The 22310-nt window shown below is 44.2% G+C and overlaps 1 protein-coding gene and 1 pseudogene across 8 annotated transcripts in view; both read left to right on the top strand.

Moving 5' to 3' along the window:
* LOC135323456 (LHFPL tetraspan subfamily member 2 protein) overlaps window positions 1-21906 on the top strand; it is a 134582-nt gene extending 112676 nt beyond the window's left edge. For 6 of the 8 annotated variants that reach the window (XM_064500822.1, XM_064500817.1, XM_064500820.1 and 3 more), the window contains 2 exons: window positions 1115-1895; window positions 17532-21906. In XM_064500822.1, the coding sequence (XP_064356892.1) occupies window positions 1466-1895; window positions 17532-17788 (687 nt within the window). In that variant the 5' untranslated portion in view covers window positions 1115-1465 and the 3' untranslated portion in view covers window positions 17789-21906. The other 2 variants (XM_064500821.1, XM_064500823.1) reach the window with 2 other exon arrangements.
* Window positions 17857-21906, top strand: LOC135324446 (uncharacterized; annotated as a pseudogene).
* Window positions 21907-22310: the final 404 nt, after the last annotated feature.

Genomic DNA, 22310 nt, shown 5'->3' with positions numbered 1-22310 from the left:
ATTTGGATAAAATTTAGATGTGTAACAATCTCTGATTGCCTCTTGGATTAAGATGAGTATAACCCTGGGAATGTCATCAGCTACTGTTCAAAGGCAGCATAGATGTTTAGGGAAACCCCTGGGGAATATTTCTGCTGCAGTCCCAGCCTGCAGAAGGTTATGGAAGGAACAGATTTAGGAGAGTGAAAAATCTCGTAGCTCCCTAGCAACCTCTCTAACTGGAGCTGTTGGTGACTTGGCAGTGATCAGGACATTTTTCTGCAGGTTCATATTTACAGTAGTGTAGATCACCCTAAGGCTGCCAGTGTCAGCCTTAATTCAAGATGAGATGTTACATACCTGCAGGAGGATCACTTTTCTTAAACCCTGGCTTAAAGCTGGACAGAAGTTAAGAATATTGTGAAATAAGAGTTCTGCAAAACTCTTTCCAAGCTCTAAAATGATGGGCTGCGTCACCATGCAGTTGCTGCGTTCCAGTGGGTGGACTGTCCCCAGCTGTAATCCGGTTTGTGTCCTCTTGAGACAGAGACTAGATCAGCAGCAATCAGCAGACATCTAGTGACGGAAATGCTGGAAAGTGAGTAGAAAGGTTCATTCACTGGGCTTTGTGTCTTCCGTGACTGTAGCGTGTAAGGGCTGTGTCCTGCTTCCTCCCCAACGGTGGGTACTGTGCCAGCCTTCTCAGAGTCCCAGGACCAAAGGCAGGGCAGCAATTTATGAAGTGCATGTCTTTAAAACTGCTTAAACATGTATGAACACTTTGCTGGGTAACTGCCAGCAACCTTAGTAATTTCAACCAGAGGAAGATGATGTGGGAGTGGTGGTAGGAGTGGGTGGGACCGTTTGGTGTTACTGAGACCTTTCTTGCAAAGCATTTATCAAGCAACTGCAAGTCAGATGGGACAGAGCCGAGACTGTAAGTACAGCTGGGCAGCGGGAGAGCAATCGTTCCCTTGAGACGAAGCTGGGAGGTTTCCAGCAGACCCCTTTGAGTGGCCCTTGTTGGAACTGCTGCGTGTGGCTTTGGATCTGCACAGGACGTTGGCTTGTTCCTGGGATGTGTGGGGGTGCAGATGAACCCTTCTTCTCACTGCTGATATATTCTTTCTTGCAGGTGTGTGATGTCAATCTAGTGGGCAGTCCTTGGGGCCATCCCCGCCAGCCTGGAGCGTCATGTGCCAGTATGAATATTAGGAAAGAAAAGCGCACTTCAGAGCTCAGCATCCAAGAGAGAAAAAAGGAGGAACTAAGCAGAGAGAACAAATGACCGTGCTGCTTGCGAAACTTTAGGCAGTTAACTTTTTCTCCTGAGAAATTTTATCTTGGCTGTTGTGAGAGAGCTGAAAAAGCAGAGCAGCAACAGTGATTTTCTTAGTGTTCTTTTTTCTTTTTTAATTTAATTTTTTCTCCTTCTGCCTGGATTTAAGACCATCAGCTGCACTGATCACAAGCACTGGACATCAATATGTGTCATGTCATTGTAACGTGTCGGTCAATGCTATGGACGCTCCTGAGCATTGTTGTGGCTTTTGCAGAGCTCATTGCTTTCATGAGTGCAGACTGGCTGATTGGCAAAGCCAAACCTTTGAGCTCTGAGGATATGGACAACAGAACAGGAGGGTCGCAGGAGCCCTACCACCCAACGCTGGGCATCTACGGGCGTTGCACCAGGATCTCCCACATGCAGGTTTCTAGACGAGACATGCTTTGTGGTCCTTACGCTGAAAACTTCAATGAGATTGCCAGTGGGTTCTGGCAGGCTACCGCTATTTTCCTAGCTGTGGGAATCATGATTCTCTGTGCTGTGGCATTTGTGTCCGTCTTTACTATGTGTGTGCAGAGTATTATGAAGAAAAGTATTTTTAATGTCTGTGGGCTGCTACAAGGGATTGCAGGTATGTATACTTTGAAAGCAACTGAAAAAAAAAAACGTTTTGTGTGTGTGCCATTCAGCTGCAGAAATGTAGAGATTCTGTGCTGTCTGCAGACTGACTGCGTTAGATAGACCCGAGAGCGATTCTATATGCTGGTGTTTATTTAAACACAGCTGAAATTTATAGCTACACGGCTTGTGATACACTGACATTGGCAGCAAGATTGCAGCTTGTTGTGTGCCAGAATGAACTGACCAATGTTTCTTTTGTTTGCTGTTCAGGTTTTTTTCCTCTGTTTGAATGTATTTCGGTAACAAGAACTTCTCTCCTTTGTTACCAGCAGAGAGCAAAGTTAATACTAACGTGAATGCAGTCTCGCTCCTTTTTGCTACTTTAGTAATCTTCTTATAGACCAAAGGCAGTTCTCTGTGTCTCAGACCTCCTGACTGTGGTGAGGGCAAACACCAGCCGCAGGGGTGAGAGCAGCCTGCAGAATCCCACACCCTCTTCTCCCAGGTTTCATGTGACGCAGCCTCCTTCAAGGACATGAGTTTGACAAGTAACACCTTATCATAAAACTTTCCTTTAGCCCGTTTATCGTTGAGGTGAGCTCAGTGCGTTTATGTTTTTACTATTCAAATGTTAGTTTTACTCTGCCTGAACAGGTGAATTGGTTTATAGGTATTTTATGTTTCTGTTTATAACTGTTATTTTACAGAGATTAGGTGACTGCTACGTAGATTGAGACTGGAAGATGTTAACTAGAGCAGTTCTCAGCGCTCTCACTAGTGAGCAGTGGAGAGAACCTGTCCCATATGCAGATTTTCATATTTTTTACTGTTTGTCTGTGATCGTCTTAAGGAAAAAAAGCGACCTTGTGACATGACTCTGGCAGCCCTCAGAGACCTGTGAGGAAGGAGGGAATGAACAGGGCCACCTCCTCCTTCCCTCTTCATGGTGCTCTTAAACAGATATTTTCAAATCATAAAATGGTTTTGTTAAAACAAAAGTTAGAACTTTTAACTAGTTTGTTCAAAACAAGAATCCAGTTTCCCCAGTCCTCACCTGTACCAATGCAGTCAAGCCCTGCTCTGTTGGCTGTACCTTGACACGAGATATAATAGTAGAAGCTTAAACCCTTATTGAGCTGGTTGGCTTCATTTGCTTAGTTGAGGACTAAGGTAATCTTATTCTAGATGAATGCAGGGACGTATGCAATATGTCTGTGTTTATTTTTGTGAGAGAACTTAAGAACTTTGTCAAGGCAGTGCCTACCGCAGCCCTCTGGGGAAAACAGCAATGGCCAGGGACCCGGCTGACACCAGCCCCTGGAGCAGTGACCTGGTAGCTCTTGTCGCCTTCCGCTTCATGCAGCTTCAGTATAAAAATGTTCTGCTTATTTCATGACACCGACAATGTCAGGTTTGTGCTTTTGAGACAGAATTAAATCCCTAAATGGCGCAAGATGCATCCATTTAGATGATGGCATATAACTAGTGGAAGAATGTCCTTTAAATAAAAATTACATGTTTTGATGTAAGCACTGCTGGTTAACAGGTTTTACCAGTCCCAGTGTGACAGATGGGCAGCTCTGCTGTACATATCAGAACTGGTAGCAGGTTTTAGCTCCGTGCTTTCTTATCTTACCACTTCAGAAATAATCCAGAAAACCTGGTTTTCAAAAGATGATATTTCATCTTTTCTATTGGAGGTGTATTTGTATAAGAGAGAGGAGGGAGGAGTGATTGTCAACATAAATAGATGTTAGGGCATGCCAGACTTGTGTGTCTATTGAAAAGCTGACCATACTAACAGTGCTGGTGCCATTTCAGGATATCTATAAACGGTCAAACTTCAAAATTAGCAGAAAACTGATTCCTGTATCTTAGAAAACTGTTCTGGAGACTACTTATTTCTGAGAAGGTACATATAAAAACAGTTTTACGTTTTATAATCAAACTAGTTGTGCCTGCAAAGGTAATCATGGGCTCAAAAATGGAACAATATGGTAGACAACGCATTTCTCATATGTTAGGGGAGAGATCAGTTCTTTTTTGAGCTGTATTGAGAATAGAAGCGCTTCCCTTCTTATAATTCAGATAAATGACACAGCATGAAGCTGGGTAATTGAAAGGTCACGTTACTGAAACTGTTGTTCTGAGATGTATGCCTGCCAGTATTTGCAGCCAGGCGTCTTGTGGCTAGCAACTCGTTTTCTCGAGATTAATTTTATTGGGTCCATTGCTACTTTTGTGCCAGTAGCATTACAGCATCTGCTTACTTAGTTGAAAGTATTTTCCTTATGACTTACTACAGTTTTTAATTTCATCTTTCTCAGTTCTTGAGTTTTGGAAAACACTTAAGCAAGTGCTTCCAGAAGGACAGTTGTCCACATGGTTAATGCATGCAAGGTTTAGGATATCTAGACTCATGTTCTGGCCAGAGAACACCTAGATACGACCCTGCCTGGTTGTCTTAAAAACATTCTTTCAAACGTGACCCTTTTCTTTAAAAAATGTAGGAAAAGAATTCACAAGTCATTTTGTTTATCAGTGTATATCAGTCCAATATTTTCAAATATGTCAAATATCTCATTTTCAAAGATGAGATGCACCCACAGTAGAGCCATCTACAGGAACTCAGAATTTTGCAGACTTAATCTCATTTAAAATCTCTATATCTTTGCTATGGAGATTTAATATAATTAAAAACATACAGCCAGTTAATTTATTCCTGGAATTCATCATGAAAAAACAATAACAGACACCGGATATATCATTTCTGTCTAGCAACATTGGTTGTGACCTGGCTGATGCCTAAGGTGAAATTACAGAACACAAAGCTGCATCTCTTCTGTTATGGCCTTGGTCCAACGCCTGCCCTTGGACAACTGTGCGAACTCTCGTTTAGGTCAATGGGAGGGAGCCACACACATATCTGGTCCACAGGGTTTTGTTTGTTGCAGAAAGTTGGGAATACAAAGCTATAAAAGAAGAAAATATGGCTCTGTTTAAAATCCTGAAATTCCTTTGTAGTGGAGCAGGGCTTTTACCACTTGTTTTTAGACAGCAGCATCTTTTGTTCTGGATATGTGGAAATGGTAACCTGCGGTCATGATTTGGGGAATGTTTGAGGATTGTTTCATCTAGAAAAGAATCTTTTCTTTGCCATAGAGGGTGAAAAGAAAGGAGCCATATAATTAAATAGATAATTACTACCTAGCAGCATGAAGTCCAGGCATACATTCATTTGAATGTCTTCTTAGGGCAAGTATTCTATTTTTACAGAAATAAAGAAATACAGAGAGTAGGAGAGGCAGTATGCTATTATATAATAGTTCATAAGAACTAATTCAAAGTAAATTGTCACAGTAATCATTTAGCGAGTAAATGGTTGTGATCCCTTATTGACATGCTGTAGTACAAATATATGGTAATTGCCTACAATGTTTACAAGCCTTGTTTGGGCATTGGTACTTCCCTGTGCTCAATAATATAATCTAAACAAGTCCCTGTCCTAGAAGAGCCATACCATCTCAAGGTACCATATGCAGCTTCTGGTTCCCAGGTTCACCCCTTCTCATGGTTAAAAATGTGGCTTTATTGATGGGGGGGATGAGCAGGAGCTTAGGAGAGCGCCTAGGACAACTTCAGCTTCTGACACAATTTCATTTATGAAATCGATCATAAAAACTTCTCGGCTGTTTCGCGCCTCCGAAGGCGTAGCTGCAGCCAGCTGCCGTCGGGGGCTGCGGCCGGCAGAGCCGGCGCCGCAGTGAGAGGCCGCCAGCGGTCGGGGCCGGCTGGCTGGCACGCAGGTGAGCTGCAACCTGCCAGCAGCGCCCTGACCGCGAGTCACAGGGCGGAAACTAAATGAGCAACGCATGTGTTATCTGGACTTTGAAACTTCAGCAGGCCAGTGTATTTCGTTTTGGGGGACTGTACCGTGTACCGAGAAAGGCTTTAGAAAGGGCAGAGGGGAAGGTTTGTTAGTCTGCTGAGGAGGGAGGCTGCTTTGGGAACTTTGTTTCCTTTCCTGCTGCTTTGCTGTACTGGAGCAGGGCTGTGCTACCAGGCGGGTTTACCCATCTGGGCTAAAGTAGCTCCTGTCCCCTTAAGTCTTCTCTGAGTGTTGATGGCTTCATCTGGGGCATCTCTTCTGGGTTATCTCCACCTCGCCATTTTCTCTGTTCACGGTCCACTTTCCTATAGTTCAAAAAGGGTTTTACTAAAGAATTTTCTGAGAGAAGCATGTCAGGGTCACAGCCACCTTCGGAAACTCCTGCATTCAGGCAAAAAGTAAAGGATTGCTCCAAAGAGACTAGCCTAGGACAGGCATGATCAAACTGCGAACCCCGTTTGCCAGAACGGCTGTCAGCCTCTCCCCCCTCGCTCTCTCTTGCAAGGCCTCTGCATGTCATCTTCTGCCACGTGAATGGCTGAAAGGCCCTGGGGTGGCCAAAAGGCAGCTGCCTTGTATTACCAAACTAAAAGCACACCTGGACATGCCATGATTGCACGTGTTCATCAGGTTCATGCAGCTGAAAATCGTGTTGTATCTGTGGTAAGGCCAGCTGCGTGTCTGTCACAGGCTGAGGGGTGTCTGTGCTTCGTTTGCGAGAAAGCGTGACTGCGTTTGCAGCCATGTGCCGTAGCGCTGACTGCGTGTAAAGGCTGGGACACGGGCGGTCGTGCCTCTAACGGGTGCCTGTTTAGTCATACGGGGCAGAGGTTTGTCTTGAAAGGCTGCTAGGAGCGGCCCAGGAGAGCAAGTTTCTCCCACCGTTTCCTCAGGTCCTCTCTCCTGCAACCAGGTGACGCCTGGCAGGTTTGGGGCCCCCAGTCCGGAGCGGTTTCTCCTGTGGGACCTGAGCTCTCCCTGAACGTTGCCGGGGAGATGGCTGCGCTTCTTCACACATGAAACCTTTTCAGGGCCAGAGTTCAGTGTTCTCATCCCCGAGTGCTGAGGTTTCCTTAGCATTTCACCCTATTTTCTTCCTTTCCAGCGTTTCCTCTCGTACTTCTGCTTTTTCTACAAGGCGGGTTTCCCCTGGCACTTGTCCTGCTCAGTGCCAGTGCAGTCCCTTTCCACAATACTCTCCCTTTTCAGCTGTCTGCACAAGTTCTCCTCTGTTCCTTCTTCTGTCCTTTCTATGCCCCCTTCTTTTCTCTTCGTGTATTGCTATTCATGCCTTCTCCTGTTCCCCTTGCTGTGGTCAGTTGGGGGCTGCTTTGATCTGGAGCGAATGCAATACCTGGGCAGTAGTTCAGTCAAAGGAGTGCATTTTTACCCTCAACTGCAAGGAAGCCTCTTTACAGCTTTCTAAAATATAGGGATGAAACTCAGTTTGAATTCAGCCATGTCTATAGCAGTGTATTTGTGCTGCTGGAAGGGTTTGTTTTACATCTCTTGCTCTAAGAAATAGTTTAGCATGTTATATTTATTAGTTGTCGGGAGTTTAGGTGATTAAGGAAGTGATGGAAACCATCTGAAGGTGAAAGAGCGATCTGGGATTGCTTGTGGGGGTGTTTGGAGCAGACTCCAGATGCACTGAGGCTGGGGAGGGTGCTAGGGGGCTGGGTAATTCCCGGGGAATATGGAGGAGGAGGTGCGACTGAGGGCTCCTGGCTGCTGGGGTGGGTGGTGGGAACTGGAAGTTGCTGAGGAAGCCGGGGAGGAAACAGGAGCTTAGCCAGAACTTGCTGCTGAGAGGGGAGAAAAAGCAAAAGGAGAGTGAGCTGCAGACGCTTGCTGTGGAGGGTCCCTGGGGCTGCTGGAGCTCCCTGATGCTGAGAGCATGAGCTGAAAGTCACCGCTCGTCGCCCGGCAGCTCGGCGTATGCAGAAGCCGTGGAGAGCAGCACCCCTTGCCAGGGAAAGGGGCGAGCCCGCGAGCCAGGAAGGAGGCGCCTGGCGGGCTCGCGTCGCTGCCTGCCGCCTGGCGGAGGCCCTGGCCGGACGGCGGAGGCCCTGGCCGGACGGCGGAGCCTATCGCAGCGCCCGGGCAGGGGAGAGCGGGGGAGAGCACTCCTGCCCTCCAAGGCAAGGGAGCTTCTCGTTTGCCTTTCTAAAATGTAGAGCGTGCATTTTTCAAAAAGCGTATTTCCTCTTGGATTCAGCTTAGGATTTTTCTTTTCTGATGCCAGAATTGTGAATTCTTGGGGTGGGAAAAAAGAAAGGGGGGGGGGGATTTATAATGGAAATCCTGACAGCCTGAAGTACTTTTGCTGTCTGAACAGGGTGGTATAGTGTGTCCTGTAACCTATATGGCCAAATACCAGCGCGGCATCTAGTACACACTTGGCTGCCAAAAGTTCACACTAAGGGGACTGCTGTGTTGGAACAAGAGGGAGGATGCCAGGGAAGGAAAACGAGTTCAAGTACTAAATTGCTCTTGAGCCTGAGGGACAGTATTAGTACCTTTAAAGATATAAAGTGAAGTTTCCAGTGTTTGGTCACATTTGCTGGTCAGGTCCTCTCAGACGCTACCAAGGTGCACAAGTACGGACTGTAAATGTTCTGGTTTGCACTGATCAGTTTGGCAGTTGACGTCACAGCAACCATAAATCTCTAATCAAATGGTGTCGTGGGTGGGTCTCTCACTCTACCTGTTGAGCAATGCTTTACTGTGGCACGTCCGCACACAGCCATCTCTTACTTCTACCAGCGTAGGCTACGCGAGATATTGAGAAGTTCTTTATTATCCCTCTTCTTGTTGATTTAAGGTAAAAGGATGCTGGCTGCCCCTCTGAGGAGAGGGAAAAATATAACAGGAGAGTAATGGGGCTCTCTCTTGGTTGGATTTTGCTTCCAGGTCTCAGAGCCAAGACTGATGCTGTTGTTATAGATAGATTGCAAACACTGTAGGAAAATATTTAAATTCAACGAAAGCTGTGTTTTCACTCAAACGCAGCAAAAAAGATTAAAACAGCTCTTTCAATACTTGGGGCTAACTGATGGTTAGCTGCTCTGTTCAATGCACCCAGTGGGTTGTTAAAGGAAATAAGGTGGGTTTGAGCTGTACTTCCTTCCCCAGCACTGGCAGCCTATACTCTGCCACCACGTCAGGCAGGGTGAGATCTTGCCCTTCCCGTGTCCACGTTCGCCTTTTCCCCCTCTCCGACCCTTAGCTCCTCGTAGCTCCTTGTGCACCACGCGAGCCCTGCAGCCTCGGCGAGTCAAGGCGTGGGAGCTCTCTGCACAGTGGATCAGTTCAGAGGAAACACAACTTAGTGAAGAGTTGTCCCAGAGCCCTTTTGCCTTTTTGCTTAAACTGAGGCAGGTTGTTGCTTTGTCCCTTTTATGCAGAGCGGTGCCCGTGAGCTGGTGTCGTCTTTCCTTTGCAGCTGATTCATCGTAACTGATTCATGGTTTTGAGGGCACTGGCAGTAACCAGTCGGCAGCAGTGAGAAAGGTTACAGCAAGTGTTGTGAAATAGGCTTGGTCTTTCCCTTGGCTTCTTTCATGGCCGGTATAATTGACGTGGCCTGGTATTTCCTTTCCTAACTAAGGAGCATCCTGAAGTTACCATCCGCAGTTCAGTTACTCATTTAGCAGCTTCAAACCTCTTATTGGGCCAACTTAAATTAAAAACACTCGATGCTTCGTTGGCTTTTGAGGTAAGATGTGGGCGGTGAATGGCCTCGGTGGTCAGGCCGGAGTGGTGGCGCTGCCCGCGCGGCGGCTTGCGGCGGTGCCTGTCGCCTCGCGAGGGCTGGCGGGGAGAGGCGGCCTGCCCAGCCCTGGCGCCCGCCGGCCGCCGACCGGAGCGGGTCGCCTTGCAACGTGCTCCGGCAGCTCTGCTGTGGCAGGAGAACGTAACGTTTACGTGCGCAGCACCTCAGAAAGGTGCTCTAGATTGAGCAGAAGGTCAAAACTAGTGATTTTGTGTGACAGAGGGTTGGCACAAGTAAGACGAGATGTACTGTCCAACGCCTCGTATGTGCATAGTCTTTAGTTACTCTGCCTTGCTGAAAACTCATACACATTTGGCTTTTCATGTATACACTGCTTGATCTTTACTTAATTGCAGGGCTAGTGTCTGCCTTAGGAGAGCCCTTGTGAAGTGCAGTGAAAAATCCCTCCACATGCCCATTTACTTGCTGAGCCAGCAAAGGAGTGGGAATGTCATCTCAAGGTTTCAGATTGATCTTTTTCTTTGATTCTCCACATTTCTTCTCCTCCCTCCCACCTAATGGGGAATCTTACCATGTGTATCTTTTTGTTAAAATCTAATGGGGAATTTGCACTCTGCTCTCCCAGAACAGAAGTCCACAGGCTCACACTTTGCTGAAGAGAAGTCGGAGCAATAAGATACCAATATTAAAAAAAAAACCAACAGCAAACAAAAACAAAAAGACCCTTGCAGGAATCCTCCATATGCCAGAACAACCTATGTCAAGGTTTATAACTTATGACTTATTTATGACTTATTTTTGACTTCTTCTGGGGGTAGCAACGTATACTTGATAGCCATAGTAGGCACTGTATCCCATCGGTAGCCTTCCCTTCTACCTCCTTGTCATGCAGGTCCCCTGTCCTGTGTTCCCATCCCTACTTTCACACCCTAATATCAGTAATGTCATCAGAAGTATTATGTTAACATATGTTTGGTCATGAACAAGCATCTCTGATCTGCTTAATAAATGGGAAAGTATCCCTGAGAAAATGGCTTAGTTAATTTAGTGCCTATAAGAATAAGAATCTTTTCGTTTTCCTCAATTTGAGGAAGGCAATGGTTAGGGAAAGGCTTTTTCTTCTGGTAATTGCTTCCCCTTATATGCCCTGAAGACAAATTTAAAAGGTTTTGGAAAAAAATCTGTACAGGTTTTGAGAGATCAGGTGGTTATTCACCTGCCCTCAGCTCAGGGTATTCCAGGTAGGTGGAAATCTGCGTATGGTTGCACTCTCCCACAGTGACTGGACGAGTCTGGATCTTGCCTCCTCTCATCCCTGCTGCTTGGGTAGATTCCAGTTTCTCAGTACATTGACCACTGGCAACCTTCTCTGCCCTCAACAGCAATGTTTCCAAATTATCCCAAATCCCCTCTGTTTATGTGAACCAGAATTGAGTGTAATGTCAGGCTAGGCTTTTTTAATGATTGATCTTTTTATTGTTGTGAATTTTTCTCCTGTTTGTTTTGAAGAGATTCTGAGTGGGCTAGAGGCTGTGTCCAGAGGCAGCCAGGCTTCCCGATTCTCCCCTCTCTTCTTGGGCAAATCCCTTCCTGCCTCTGGTCAGCTGGCAGTGATCTGGAGAGACTCAGAGCGGCTGTGGAGGAAAGCGGTGGGTACCGCACCGCAGGCAGCATAACCAGCGTGCTCTTCAGTGTGCCAGCAGTGCTGCAGTGCCGTGGGAGGTGCCCACACTTTTTTCCCCATACCACATTTGGAGTTCTGTGACCAGCTGCTCTGAGCCCATCTCATCAGTTTTGATCAGATTAAAATGTTAATAAATCACTTCCCGGGATCGAAGATGTCTGTTGCAGAGCTGCTGAGCAGCAGGCTGTCGCTTAAGTTGTTTGTCAGTGGCTGAAGGAGTAAAACAGCCCAGGAATAGTGACCTGGTGGCATTCCTGCTGGAGAGAGAGTTTGCCAGGAAAAGTTTGTGCACGTGGAAAAACTGCTTTTCTCCTTGGGTTAAGCTAGTTCAGTGCATTTGTAGAAATAATCTAAGCATAAAAGTGTTCAGCTATTCAGTTCGCATATTGACAGGTTTGGATATATGACCTTGAGCAATAGAGGCAGGTTTATTTTGCCTAGCTGGCAGAATGCCCTTGGGCTGAAGAGTCAATCTGCTGCAGCTGAGCAGAAGATAAGAACAGTCAATATCGCTCCCGCGGGCGAAGCTGCCTGCCCGCATCGCCTGCGTGGGGTTGAGCAAGGCTAATCCTCCCCCCGCCCCTTGCCCTGTGTCTCCTTCTCCGTTAAAATGCTGGTGCTGGTCAGTGGGAGACTGCGCTGCTGCCACCGCTCTGGTCACAGCTGATTAATTTCCTGTTTCTTCAGCAGCGTTTAAGAGCTTTTTTGCTATTTTGCTAGGAAATGAGAAGATAGTTTCAGGATTTGCAATGGAAATTGGCTTTGTTAGTATATGCTGTTGTTTAATATGGCATAACAGCAGCTGCACAGGAGGCTGTCAGAACTAAATAGCATGCCTTCCCTCATCTAAACAAGCATCTGCGTAACTCCTTTCTTAAGGGCTGTTTCCAAGGATAAGATGAGAAAGCTTTTACTCAGCTCTGACCCCCAGCACTGACCAGCACATAATGTGACATACAAATGCCCATAGTGGTAGAGCAGTTTGTTGGTTTTCCACAGTGTTAGCCCAGCAACGCTACCACAGTGTATCAAAAGCAGGAGGAATGTCCTTGCTACAATTTCAGACCGTTAGAAGGGGAAATTTGGTGCACAAATACAAAAAAAATTCTCTTACACAAAAAGCATTACTGAACTGTCTTCAGAAACTTTGTCTCACAGCCATGCATTCTGCTATATTCATATCGATATTTTGCAGTATGCTACTTCTTCTTTTTTGCTTTAGTGTTTCAGGAGAAAGGAGTTGCTTTTATGTCACTCAAATACAATAAAGCTAATGTTTAATAGGCTGTCTGTGTTGTAGTGAGGAAGTATATTTTAGTCTAATAATCTAAATAAATTGGCCTTTTCTATTTCTTAAGGTTTCTTTTTAAAAGCAGAGAATTTGGGACTGATGATAGTAAAATGTTACGGGGAAAAATATTCTCCAGTGAAACATGGGGAAAATGTTCTCTGCCAACAGACTAATACCAAAGAGTTGTAGATGAGTTCTCTGGATAAAAAATGTGTTTAAATAATTTTCTGCTCTTGTTCCTAGGCAGGTGGCTGCATCGCGTAGTGTTCTTGCAGACCTCTGTTTTATGGTATCCCCAGAGGAAAGGAATCCTCAGAGCTAGCAATGACTAACAAGAAGGGAAAAAAAATATGAAAAATTATCATAGTGATTAAGGAGGAGTAACAAGAGTATGTGTACAGCACAAGCTGCACCCAGAGCCATGCAGCTGTGCTGAGACAGGGGTTAAATCTAGAGCAGAGCTAGCTTGAGCTGCCGGAGACTGTAGAGGAGCACAGTGGCAAACAGCCTCACGTAACGTCTTCAGAGTGACTGTGTTCCTCCCACAGACACCAGCAATCCCACAGGTTGGTTGGGTGTGAATTAAAACTTTCACTTACTGTAAATTAGCAAGAGGACCTGAAAGGATTCCTTGGAGGAAACGTCTCCTCAGATAGAGCACCAGGTCTTTGGTCCCTGTTCTTTCTCCTGAAGACTGGCTGCTGTTCAGGTACACTGGCATGGGAGCAAAAGCTGATTTAGTAAGAAAATGAAATCACTATCATTAATATTTGCTTCCCTGCTGCCAGATGCGTCTTCTAGCAAATTGTTGACAGGAGATAATGGTTGCTTTATTAGATTATGCTGACATAAAATTATACAACACAGAAATGAACTTTGTACTTCTGTGACTAACAAAAGCCTAAATGCTTTAATCTTAACATACAGCTTTAAATGGCTTAGAAGCCGCATAATGCAGATTAAATACAGAATTAATATTTAATGACTTAAGTTGAAGAATAACTGAGTCAAATTCAAGAAATCTGAGGATTATAATAGTTAATCTTTCTAGAGAGAGCAACTTCTCGCACACTAATCAATAGGTCATGGTAGGAACTGGTCGGGTGTTCCTGTGTGCTGGGACTGCAAGCACAGGCCAAGGGCAGTCGCTTGCCTCCCACTTCCAGCTGCTCGGAGGCTGTAGCCCCTGCGCTGCGACCTCACGAGCGAGACGCTTGGGCCCGGCTCCGCGCAGCCCCTCCGGTGCCCTCCTCCACCACCCGCCTGGCGACTCTTCAGAAGAGGAAACCACGCGCTCCCGTGCGGCTTTGTGCTCTCCACAAACAACTGAAAACTGATGCGTCACCCTTCAGCATTTTTCTTAAGACTGTCTTGTTGCAATGGCTATAGAAGAAACAGTAACAGCGGAGCTATGGGTGTGATGAAACTATCGCCAGCGCACTAGCCGGGGTTCCCGCACTAGGGCCTCGCACGCTGCCTCTCCGTGGGGCCTGTCTGAAAAGGAGCTTCTCAGCTGTTGGGGGCAGAAACTGTGAGCGCAGCTACCAGGCTCTGCGGTAAATAAATGACAGAGATGAGAGAGACGTAGGCAGGCAAGGGAGCGAGCAGTGGCCGCAGGCAGGCAGGGATATAGGCAATTAAGCAAGAAGTTCTCTCAAATTAGCAGCAATGCGAGGGCCCCGGCCAGGCTGCCCACGGGGGCTGGTAGGAGAAATCGGCGCGGAGGATTTACCATGTTGCTCTCCCTTGCGGATAGTCTGGCCGCATGCTAGCCTGTGGTTGGTTTTTGCTCAGCTGTGGCTGCTGGCATTTGTCATAGATGTAGCTGAAGACTACGTGCTCGCCGTAGAAACACCCCGTGGCTTCCCCGTGTTGCTTGAGGTGGTTGCGCACGGCGTCTTGGGTTGAAGGAGAAGGAACACAGAGACTGCGGAGATGCTCATACTGCACTTAACCATTGTGCCCGGAAAAGCAGCCCTTGAATTTTCCAAGGAGTATCACAACCCCTCCTGCGCTTGCTACCCCGATTTGTGTTTTCTTGTTCTTGCCACAAGGGCATTTTCCCTTCCTTTCCCTCTCCCTCTCTGTCCTTCCCAGGACAGACAACAGAAGTTGTCTTTTGTGGCCTGGCTCACTAGAGCCACAGCAGGGGTATGGCGGCTGGTGAAGCATTGCCCTGTGGGGCAGAGCTCTTTGGGCCCACTAAGAAGATCCTAAAATTTTCCATCTGCCACCTGTGTAGGAGCATTTTAGAGGTGTTGGCATGACAGACATGGACACTATCAAGCTTAATATAATTAATAGGTGGCTGCTTCTCTTCTCCCAGTCTCTGGGTGTTGCTGCTCTGGCTACAAGCCAGTTAAGTGCTTTCGGTTGCTGGCTTCTGCTTCAGCCCATGGCTTGCTCTGCTGTTGGGTGGTAAAGAAAGACTCTGCTGGTTTGGTTAAGCAGCAGGAGTGCCTGAGCTGAGCTTGCTAGCCTGTGACTCTCTCTTCTCCACTTACTAGGAAGCAGCAAAGCTCCTTGTGCCTTTTTTTGTCCCCTCCCCCTCCCGAACACCCTTTTTGGGCAGTGTCCCCAGCAAGGGAGATTCAAGAAGGGCCCCCTGAACCCTCCCAGCTCAGCCGCAGTGCCAGGCCCCGCAGCTCTGAGCTGAAGAGGTGACTGTGTGAGAGGGAGCTCTGCCACCCTGTTAGCTGCTATTCAGCGTGAGGAGTGCCATTTCTGTAGTGGGTACGTGGAATTAGGTTAATTGAATAACTGTTATTAACTTTTCTGAACAAATAGGAAATAGGCATTACTGAAATTAGTAATGATGGTAAATATTAGTGATAGCAAGAAGAGGTGAAGCTCCTGAAAAGCTTTGTGTCTTTACTGAAATGGAGTATAAGGTAGGCTTGGCGGGGAAAAACACATTAATTTTTTATTATGTTAGACCATGGGGAAAATAGCTGTAGTTTATCAAATTATGAAGTGTATTCACTATTTTTCCAGGAATTTTCTATACTCTTAAAGACTGTTTAAATTCAGTAAAGTCTGGCTGTCACTACACCTGACAGCAGTACTGCAACCCTTGGCCGGGGGGGGGGGGGGATTTTGGGTAAGAGTCTCTCAGCTTGGCAGCTATGCACCAAGAAACAGGAGTTTTCAGGAATTGTTCAGTGCTGTATTTTTTGTAAGAAGAGATGGATGTAACCTCTTGGTCCTGTTTGTGGCTCTCCCATAAGCCAAGTTTGTAGCATCGCTCGCTGCTGTAATGGTGGGGATGTAAACCTTGAAAACCTCCTGGGCAGCAGCAGCCACAGTGGTGTTTCAGGGCAGGGTTAATTCAGTGATGGTGATTTTGATTACCAAAGGGCTTGTGATCATTAAGAGAAAATGGCAATTGGAACATATTAATGTACAGTCAGAAAAATACAGTGTTAGTCATGCTGGTTACACTGCACAGGAAGCTAGTGATGAATAGAGGAGAGGAACCGCTGGTGTTTAGTCTGAGACGGCTGCTGGGCTCAGCAGGATGAAAGCATGGCTTATCCAGGTCTGTCCAAAGCAATACTTTATACTTAATGTAGTTTAGCCATTCAGACAGGAAACAGCCTAAAATTTGTCGTTGGTTCATAAACGTAAACAGTGATGAAATCCCTTCGCAGAGAATGGATGTCATTCTCTAATGGATTTTGCTGCCCCAAAGAATGACATTTAGTTCATTCATGCACATGTTGGTCTGTCATCATCAGAAAAATGCTGGAGGAGGGACTTTCTTTTGTGAAATATCTGGCACTTACAGACAGTCTTAGACAGTTGGGGGATGTTTTTGCATTTTGTGGAAGCTAACCAGTTAACAGTTAGGACCATTCTCTTGCTCTTAGAGAGGAAATTTTTTTGCATCCAGCTGAATTTCTTTCAACAATTAAGGAAATCCAATGTACTGCAGAACATACCACCCTCACTGAAATCACGAAGATGGGAACCAGTCCCTACAGCTGTTCCTAGTAAGCTCTTAGTTTAAGGAAGAAACAGAGACTGCTTTTGATTTTATTACTTGGTAGAAATTTCAGGATTGGATGAAATCTAGGAATGAGCCAGTGCCACATGTAAAAAGCACAACTTCTGGCCCACTTTCAGATTATAGTACCAGCTATCTTTTATAGTTACCAGCTATCTTCTTCATATGGGGGTAGAATAAAGGACTTTATGGTGCAGAACAAACAAATCAGGTAATATTTAAAGGATCTAGAAGGCTGTATTCATTTTCTTGATAAATTAGTTGAGTTTAAGCAAAAATTATTCTGCGTAATTCTTCTTGCTCTTCTGAGTAAAATTTTAAAGAAAACAATGAAAAGCAGATTTTTGATACCTATGTGCAGTCCTGATATTTAGCTACGTGCCTTGTAGGAAGATCTGTTTTCAAATCATTGTGATTTTTAGCAAGGCTCATATGAGAGCATTGTAGCTACTAGCATATTAGGTGTTTTGGTTAAATCTCTCTCAGTGACATTTTCATTCTGGAAGAAGCTTATCACACTTGTCTACTGTGTCCTGACTAACATGGACAAATAAGCAGATGCACTGTGATATTTTTTTTTCCAGCCAAGAAACTCAATCTAGGAAAAATCTGAAGGAAAAAAGCAAAAATGTTTACAATGAATGATTAAATAAAGCTGAATGTGGGTTAGCTAAATAAGGATTCAAAAGTGGATGCAAACATTCATAAGTATTTGAAAAGTGTAAGTATAAACAGTACGTAGAGATATGCAGATTTTTGCAATCAGTGTATACCTAGCTAGCAACAATGCATGGAAACAGAGGATGTGGAATGACTACAAGGATTAAAATTGAGAACAGTGTCTTATATGAAATAAACCTTTGACAAGGAACGATCAGTAGAGGGTGGAGTTGGGAAGAATCTTCTTTCCCCAGTTTTATTATGCGGCGGGGATCTGTTACAAGTGAGTAATGATCATTATAACCATTACTGCATATGTTGCATTTGGTGTTGAACTGATCGTTTGGTGTTAAACTGTCGTCTTTTGTTTTTATTTTTAGGCCTCTTCCTTATCTTAGGCTTGATACTTTACCCTGCAGGTTGGGGATGCCAGAAAGCAATAAGCTATTGTGGACATTACGCTTCTGCTTACAAACCAGGAGACTGCTCGTTGGGCTGGGCTTTCTACACAGCTATCGGTGGCACTGTTCTGACATTCATCTGTGCTGTCTTCTCGGCGCAAGCTGAAATTGCCACATCCAGTGACAAAGTACAAGAAGAAATAGAAGAAGGGAAAAACCTTATCTGCCTCCTCTAACTACAGTGAGAAAAATACCAGTGCCTGGATCTTAATCTGCTGTCCAGTGACTTGATAAGCAGATTCACTTACCTGTTTCCACCACTTGTGTGATTGAGCCCCATGCATTCCAGCCCTGAACTACTGAAACAGTCTTTCTTCCTTGCTGGGCAATGAGAAGCAGAGAAAGGATCCCAAGAAAATAGAATGTAAATTCTTGGGAATTTTTTTTTTCATTATATTATCAGGACTAAGTGGAATATATTAATCAGATGGGGGGGGATGAGGAAACATTTGTATATAGCAGGAATGTTGTTATATAACTGACAAATTCTGATTGATGCGATTGCCTTACCCACCTTGGTCACTCTGAAGAATTTGGATTTAAAATAATAAAAGCCAGCATATTTTTCTTATATAAAAAAGGAGAAGCCTATTTTAATTAGGTTTTGTTTCCAAGGGCTACCCTCACCTGTGAATACTTCACCACCACCTGCTTTGGTACCGTACTTTTCACTGAGGTGCTTTTTTGATACTGAATTTCCTTGAAGTACAGTGCCTTCTTGAATAATAAGTATATAATGAAGAGAGAAAAGTTGACATGATGCAGTTTATACCTATCTTTAAGGAGGAGTTGAAGTTGAATCCTTGCCATATTTCTTTGTATTGAACCTTACAATGCAAAATATGTGCTACTTTTTACTTAGCAGGTAAAATATTTTGGTTTCATTGAATAGGCAGAGAAGCTGTTGTTAGACTGGCTTACACCTGTGTCTGATAAAAACTAGCAGAATTATTCTTTTAGCACATGTTGGGCAAAATATTTATACAGCAATTGTGCCTTTATCAGAAAGCAGATAACTCCACAGCCCAGCTGGGCATTATCTTATGAATGCCAACAGTATGGGCTGGACTTCAGCCGCCTCTACAAATGTAGATCACATGTTGGACTTGCACAGTATTATTCTTTCTCTTGCCAGTGAAACCTCACTCCTAGTCTACAGACCAATATGTCTAATGTCCTGGAGCCAGCTGAGTGTTTAATACATTTACATCTTTCAGGAAGCCATGCCAAATTCTAAATGGCTGGGAAGATCTTTTCCCGTTTTTTTAACCACATGTAGTATGGACCATTTTCCAACTAAATCAGCAGAAATAAAACAGAGCTGGCCACGACGACATTCCTTTCTCAAAGGCAGGCAGTTGTGTTACTTGTGGTGTCTCATCACTTACTAGAACTACTTCTGAAAACAAATTCAAAAGGTATTAATAGAAGGAATGATGCAACTACAATGGTATAGAAGCACAGGGGAGAATTCATCTGACAAGTAATTCTAATGAAATAAGTAGTGCATCTTAGACTCTTCTTCTTAGTGGTCAGTAACATTTAACCCTACCCGATGATAGTGCTGGCGCTCCATCTGGTCACTGCATAATATGGAATGTATTCTGGTTTATGCCTGGTAAGTCTGTTAATGTGTGCCAGAAGCTGTTCATAGGTATTAAAATTGTTATTGTACAGGTAGATAGCTCACATCTGTCTACTTCTCTGTGCCCCAACCCCAAGTCACTCATGATACAAGACTCGTTCAGCAGTTGCTGCTGCAAGCCAAGGGCTGGGCTTGAGCCTGTGCGCACACAAGCCGTCACTGCCCCACGGATGGCTGCTGCGTGCGTGGATACTGCCTTGCCGGCGCTGCTCCCAGCCTGTGCGTGCCTGCGCGCTCGCGCCAGATGCCAGAGGGATGCGTAGATGGTCTGTGAGCCACTCTTCAAAAGCTAAGGTCAACCTCTGGTGATATTAAGGTATTACTTTAATCTCTTTTGTATTAACCTATTTCTCTAGCCCACTTTCACCGTATTCTAGATTTTAAAATAGATAATTCACTTTTCTTTCAAATATTTAATTAAAAAAAAAAAACACCCAAAGTTGTGGTCTGGAACCAATTATGCCAGATAGCTGCACAAAGCCAGATTCATTTTAACAAACCAAAACCACTAGAACAAAGTGGTGTCTGAGGACAAGAAAAAAAAAAATTATATATATATATATATATATAAAAAAAAAAAAAAAAATCACAGCCCGCATATCCTATCCATACATGTGCTTTACTTACTGCCCCCCCCCCCCCCCCCCCCCCCCCCCCCCCCCCCCCCCCCGTACACAGAAAGATACCTTTGGAAGGACATGCTGTTGTTCTACAGTTACATTAGCTGCACACGAAGCCCAGCGCCGCTGTGCCGGAGCCCCCTGCTGGATGGCGCGCGCGGCTGTGCGCCCACACACCCTGGCCTTGGAGGAGAGCGGCTGGGAAGAATAAGAGTAGCATAAAATTGAGTGAAAATGAATCGCAAAATAGATTTATTGTTTTAGCTCTTCTTAGGTGGGTAGCAATCCAACGTCAATGTTGCCACTGCCAACAAATTTTGACACTACATTAGTGTGACAAATGCTGCTTTGGCTTGACCACTTGATTAGTCAGAATAAGGTCAGTTTTTCCAGAAAGTATAGCGGGCATATACTGCTTTCCACTTAAAGGTAAACCGTGAACAACTTTAATTATATGTATTATTAGCTGACCTTTGCTGTGATCTCCAGAGAGCTTAAAAATTTTAATATTGGAGTTTTTAAGTATAAAGAAAGTATTTTCAGTGGAATATTTTGCTTTTGTTTGCATTCGTAACCGAGAAGAACCAGCTTTTCTGCTTGTTGCTGGCGTACTAGCAACTTGCTCTGCAATGGCATAATCAATGAACTTGCAAGAATATCCATGTTCATCACCTAGCACAGTTAGAAGACAGGCTGGGAAGAAATGCAGAAACAAATCAGAATTTCTTTTCTCAGGGGTCTGTTTTTTCTAGCAAGTGATAAGATGGTATATAGATATATATGTATTGCAGATTTTTCTGGATGAAGTTTTTTCAGGTGTATGGTGCACTCATTTAATCTGACATCTGGTCAAAGTTGTTCCTGAAATTCACCTCAGCAGTAGCTTTCAAAGATGTTTTGAAAAAAACAACACAGAAGAAAAAGAAATCAGCTTAAAACTGATTTAATTAATGTCATGATGGGGCTGTGGAGTGTAACTGCTTCTTAATGTACATGCACTGCATAGGATTTGGAAAAATTTGCTGTGGATTCTTTAAAACCTGTGTGCCAATTAGTTCAGTTTTAACTTTGACTTTTTTTGTGGTATTGAAGAAGTCTTCAAACATCTGTGGTTTGATCTCCTCTGTAAACTTATATTCTGTAAAGTGCCATAGACCATTTTTTAAAAGTGTAGCATATTTAAATACATATATATATATATAAATATATACACAAACTTGTGTGAGATGTGCAATAACAGGAATTTTTTTTTTGTAGTTTTTGGTTTTAAACAAGATATTTGAAAAGGGACTTCCCCAGGAAGGAGTGGCTGGAGTTTTGGTGATGTGGACAAATTGAGCATAGAATAATGCAACAGAAGCACTGGTTTAGAAGATGAATGCAACAACAGTGACAGCAGCTTAAAGATTTAACTAAAAATCTCTTCTAGACTAATTTGAAATGCTCCTATCTATATAATACAGACCATTCAAATGTGAAGCTGTATCCCTCTTTGGCAATTTACAGTCTAAAAGCTGAAGAGGCTCAGCCTGTTCCTTAATGTGCTTTATAGTAACGCGGCACTGCAAAAAACATTGCAACTGAGCTATTTCTGGTTAGTCTAGATCATCTTTGCATCTGTTTTACTCAGTAAAATTAACATTCTCTGGATTCTGAGAGTTTTTCAGCTAAATCATTTCAATTTTGCATTATTATCCCACATCAGAATATCTCACTTCCTAGTGGTAAAGGGAGATTTCAAGTTTTCCTTGGAAGCAGTGGGCACTGAAGCCTACCACAGGGAACCATCGTGGAAGGACAGAGCCCAACAAAAGTAGAGCGCGGCAGCAATGTGTACACCACAGCCACCTCGTATGAAAGGAGCGGCTGTGGCCATCCAGCTGGACTAGATTTTGAGCCATGGTTTATTTGTGGTACTGCTGTTGTGTTCTTGAGTCACCACTATGTACATTTGTTAGCATGAATGATGTACCTAATGTTTTTTAATCAAAATTTCAATTAAAATGTGAGTTTTCAAACTTTAACAGAAGTCTGACTACCTTAATTCAAATATATTAGGTATGTTGAGCCTGAGCAAGGTGTTTACATTGTACCATTACAGCATTTCGGAGCCCAATGATTTTTGTTAGTCTGTTAGCTTTGCAACTGAGCTTAATAATTATTGCCACATATTGATCAAAGTGTGTTATATGAAATTGTAGCTATGTGTTCCTCAATACAGTTGTTTTAAAAAAGACTTTCTCATTAAATATACATCTGACTTAAATGCTTGTCATTTTTAAATGAAGCACTGCAGCTCCTTTCTGATGAAAAGGCCACAAAATTTTAAAACAAAAATGGCTTGATGCTTCAAACTTCAAATTGCTTCAAATTTTTGAAATGGTATTTGTCACAGAATGTGTATTATTTTTCACCTACAGCTTGAAAAACATG

Source organism: Dromaius novaehollandiae, chromosome W, assembly GCF_036370855.1.
Source record: "Dromaius novaehollandiae isolate bDroNov1 chromosome W, bDroNov1.hap1, whole genome shotgun sequence".
In the NCBI taxonomy this organism is placed as follows: domain Eukaryota; kingdom Metazoa; phylum Chordata; class Aves; order Casuariiformes; family Dromaiidae; genus Dromaius; species Dromaius novaehollandiae.
This window is presented reverse-complemented; position numbering and strand designations above follow the sequence as displayed.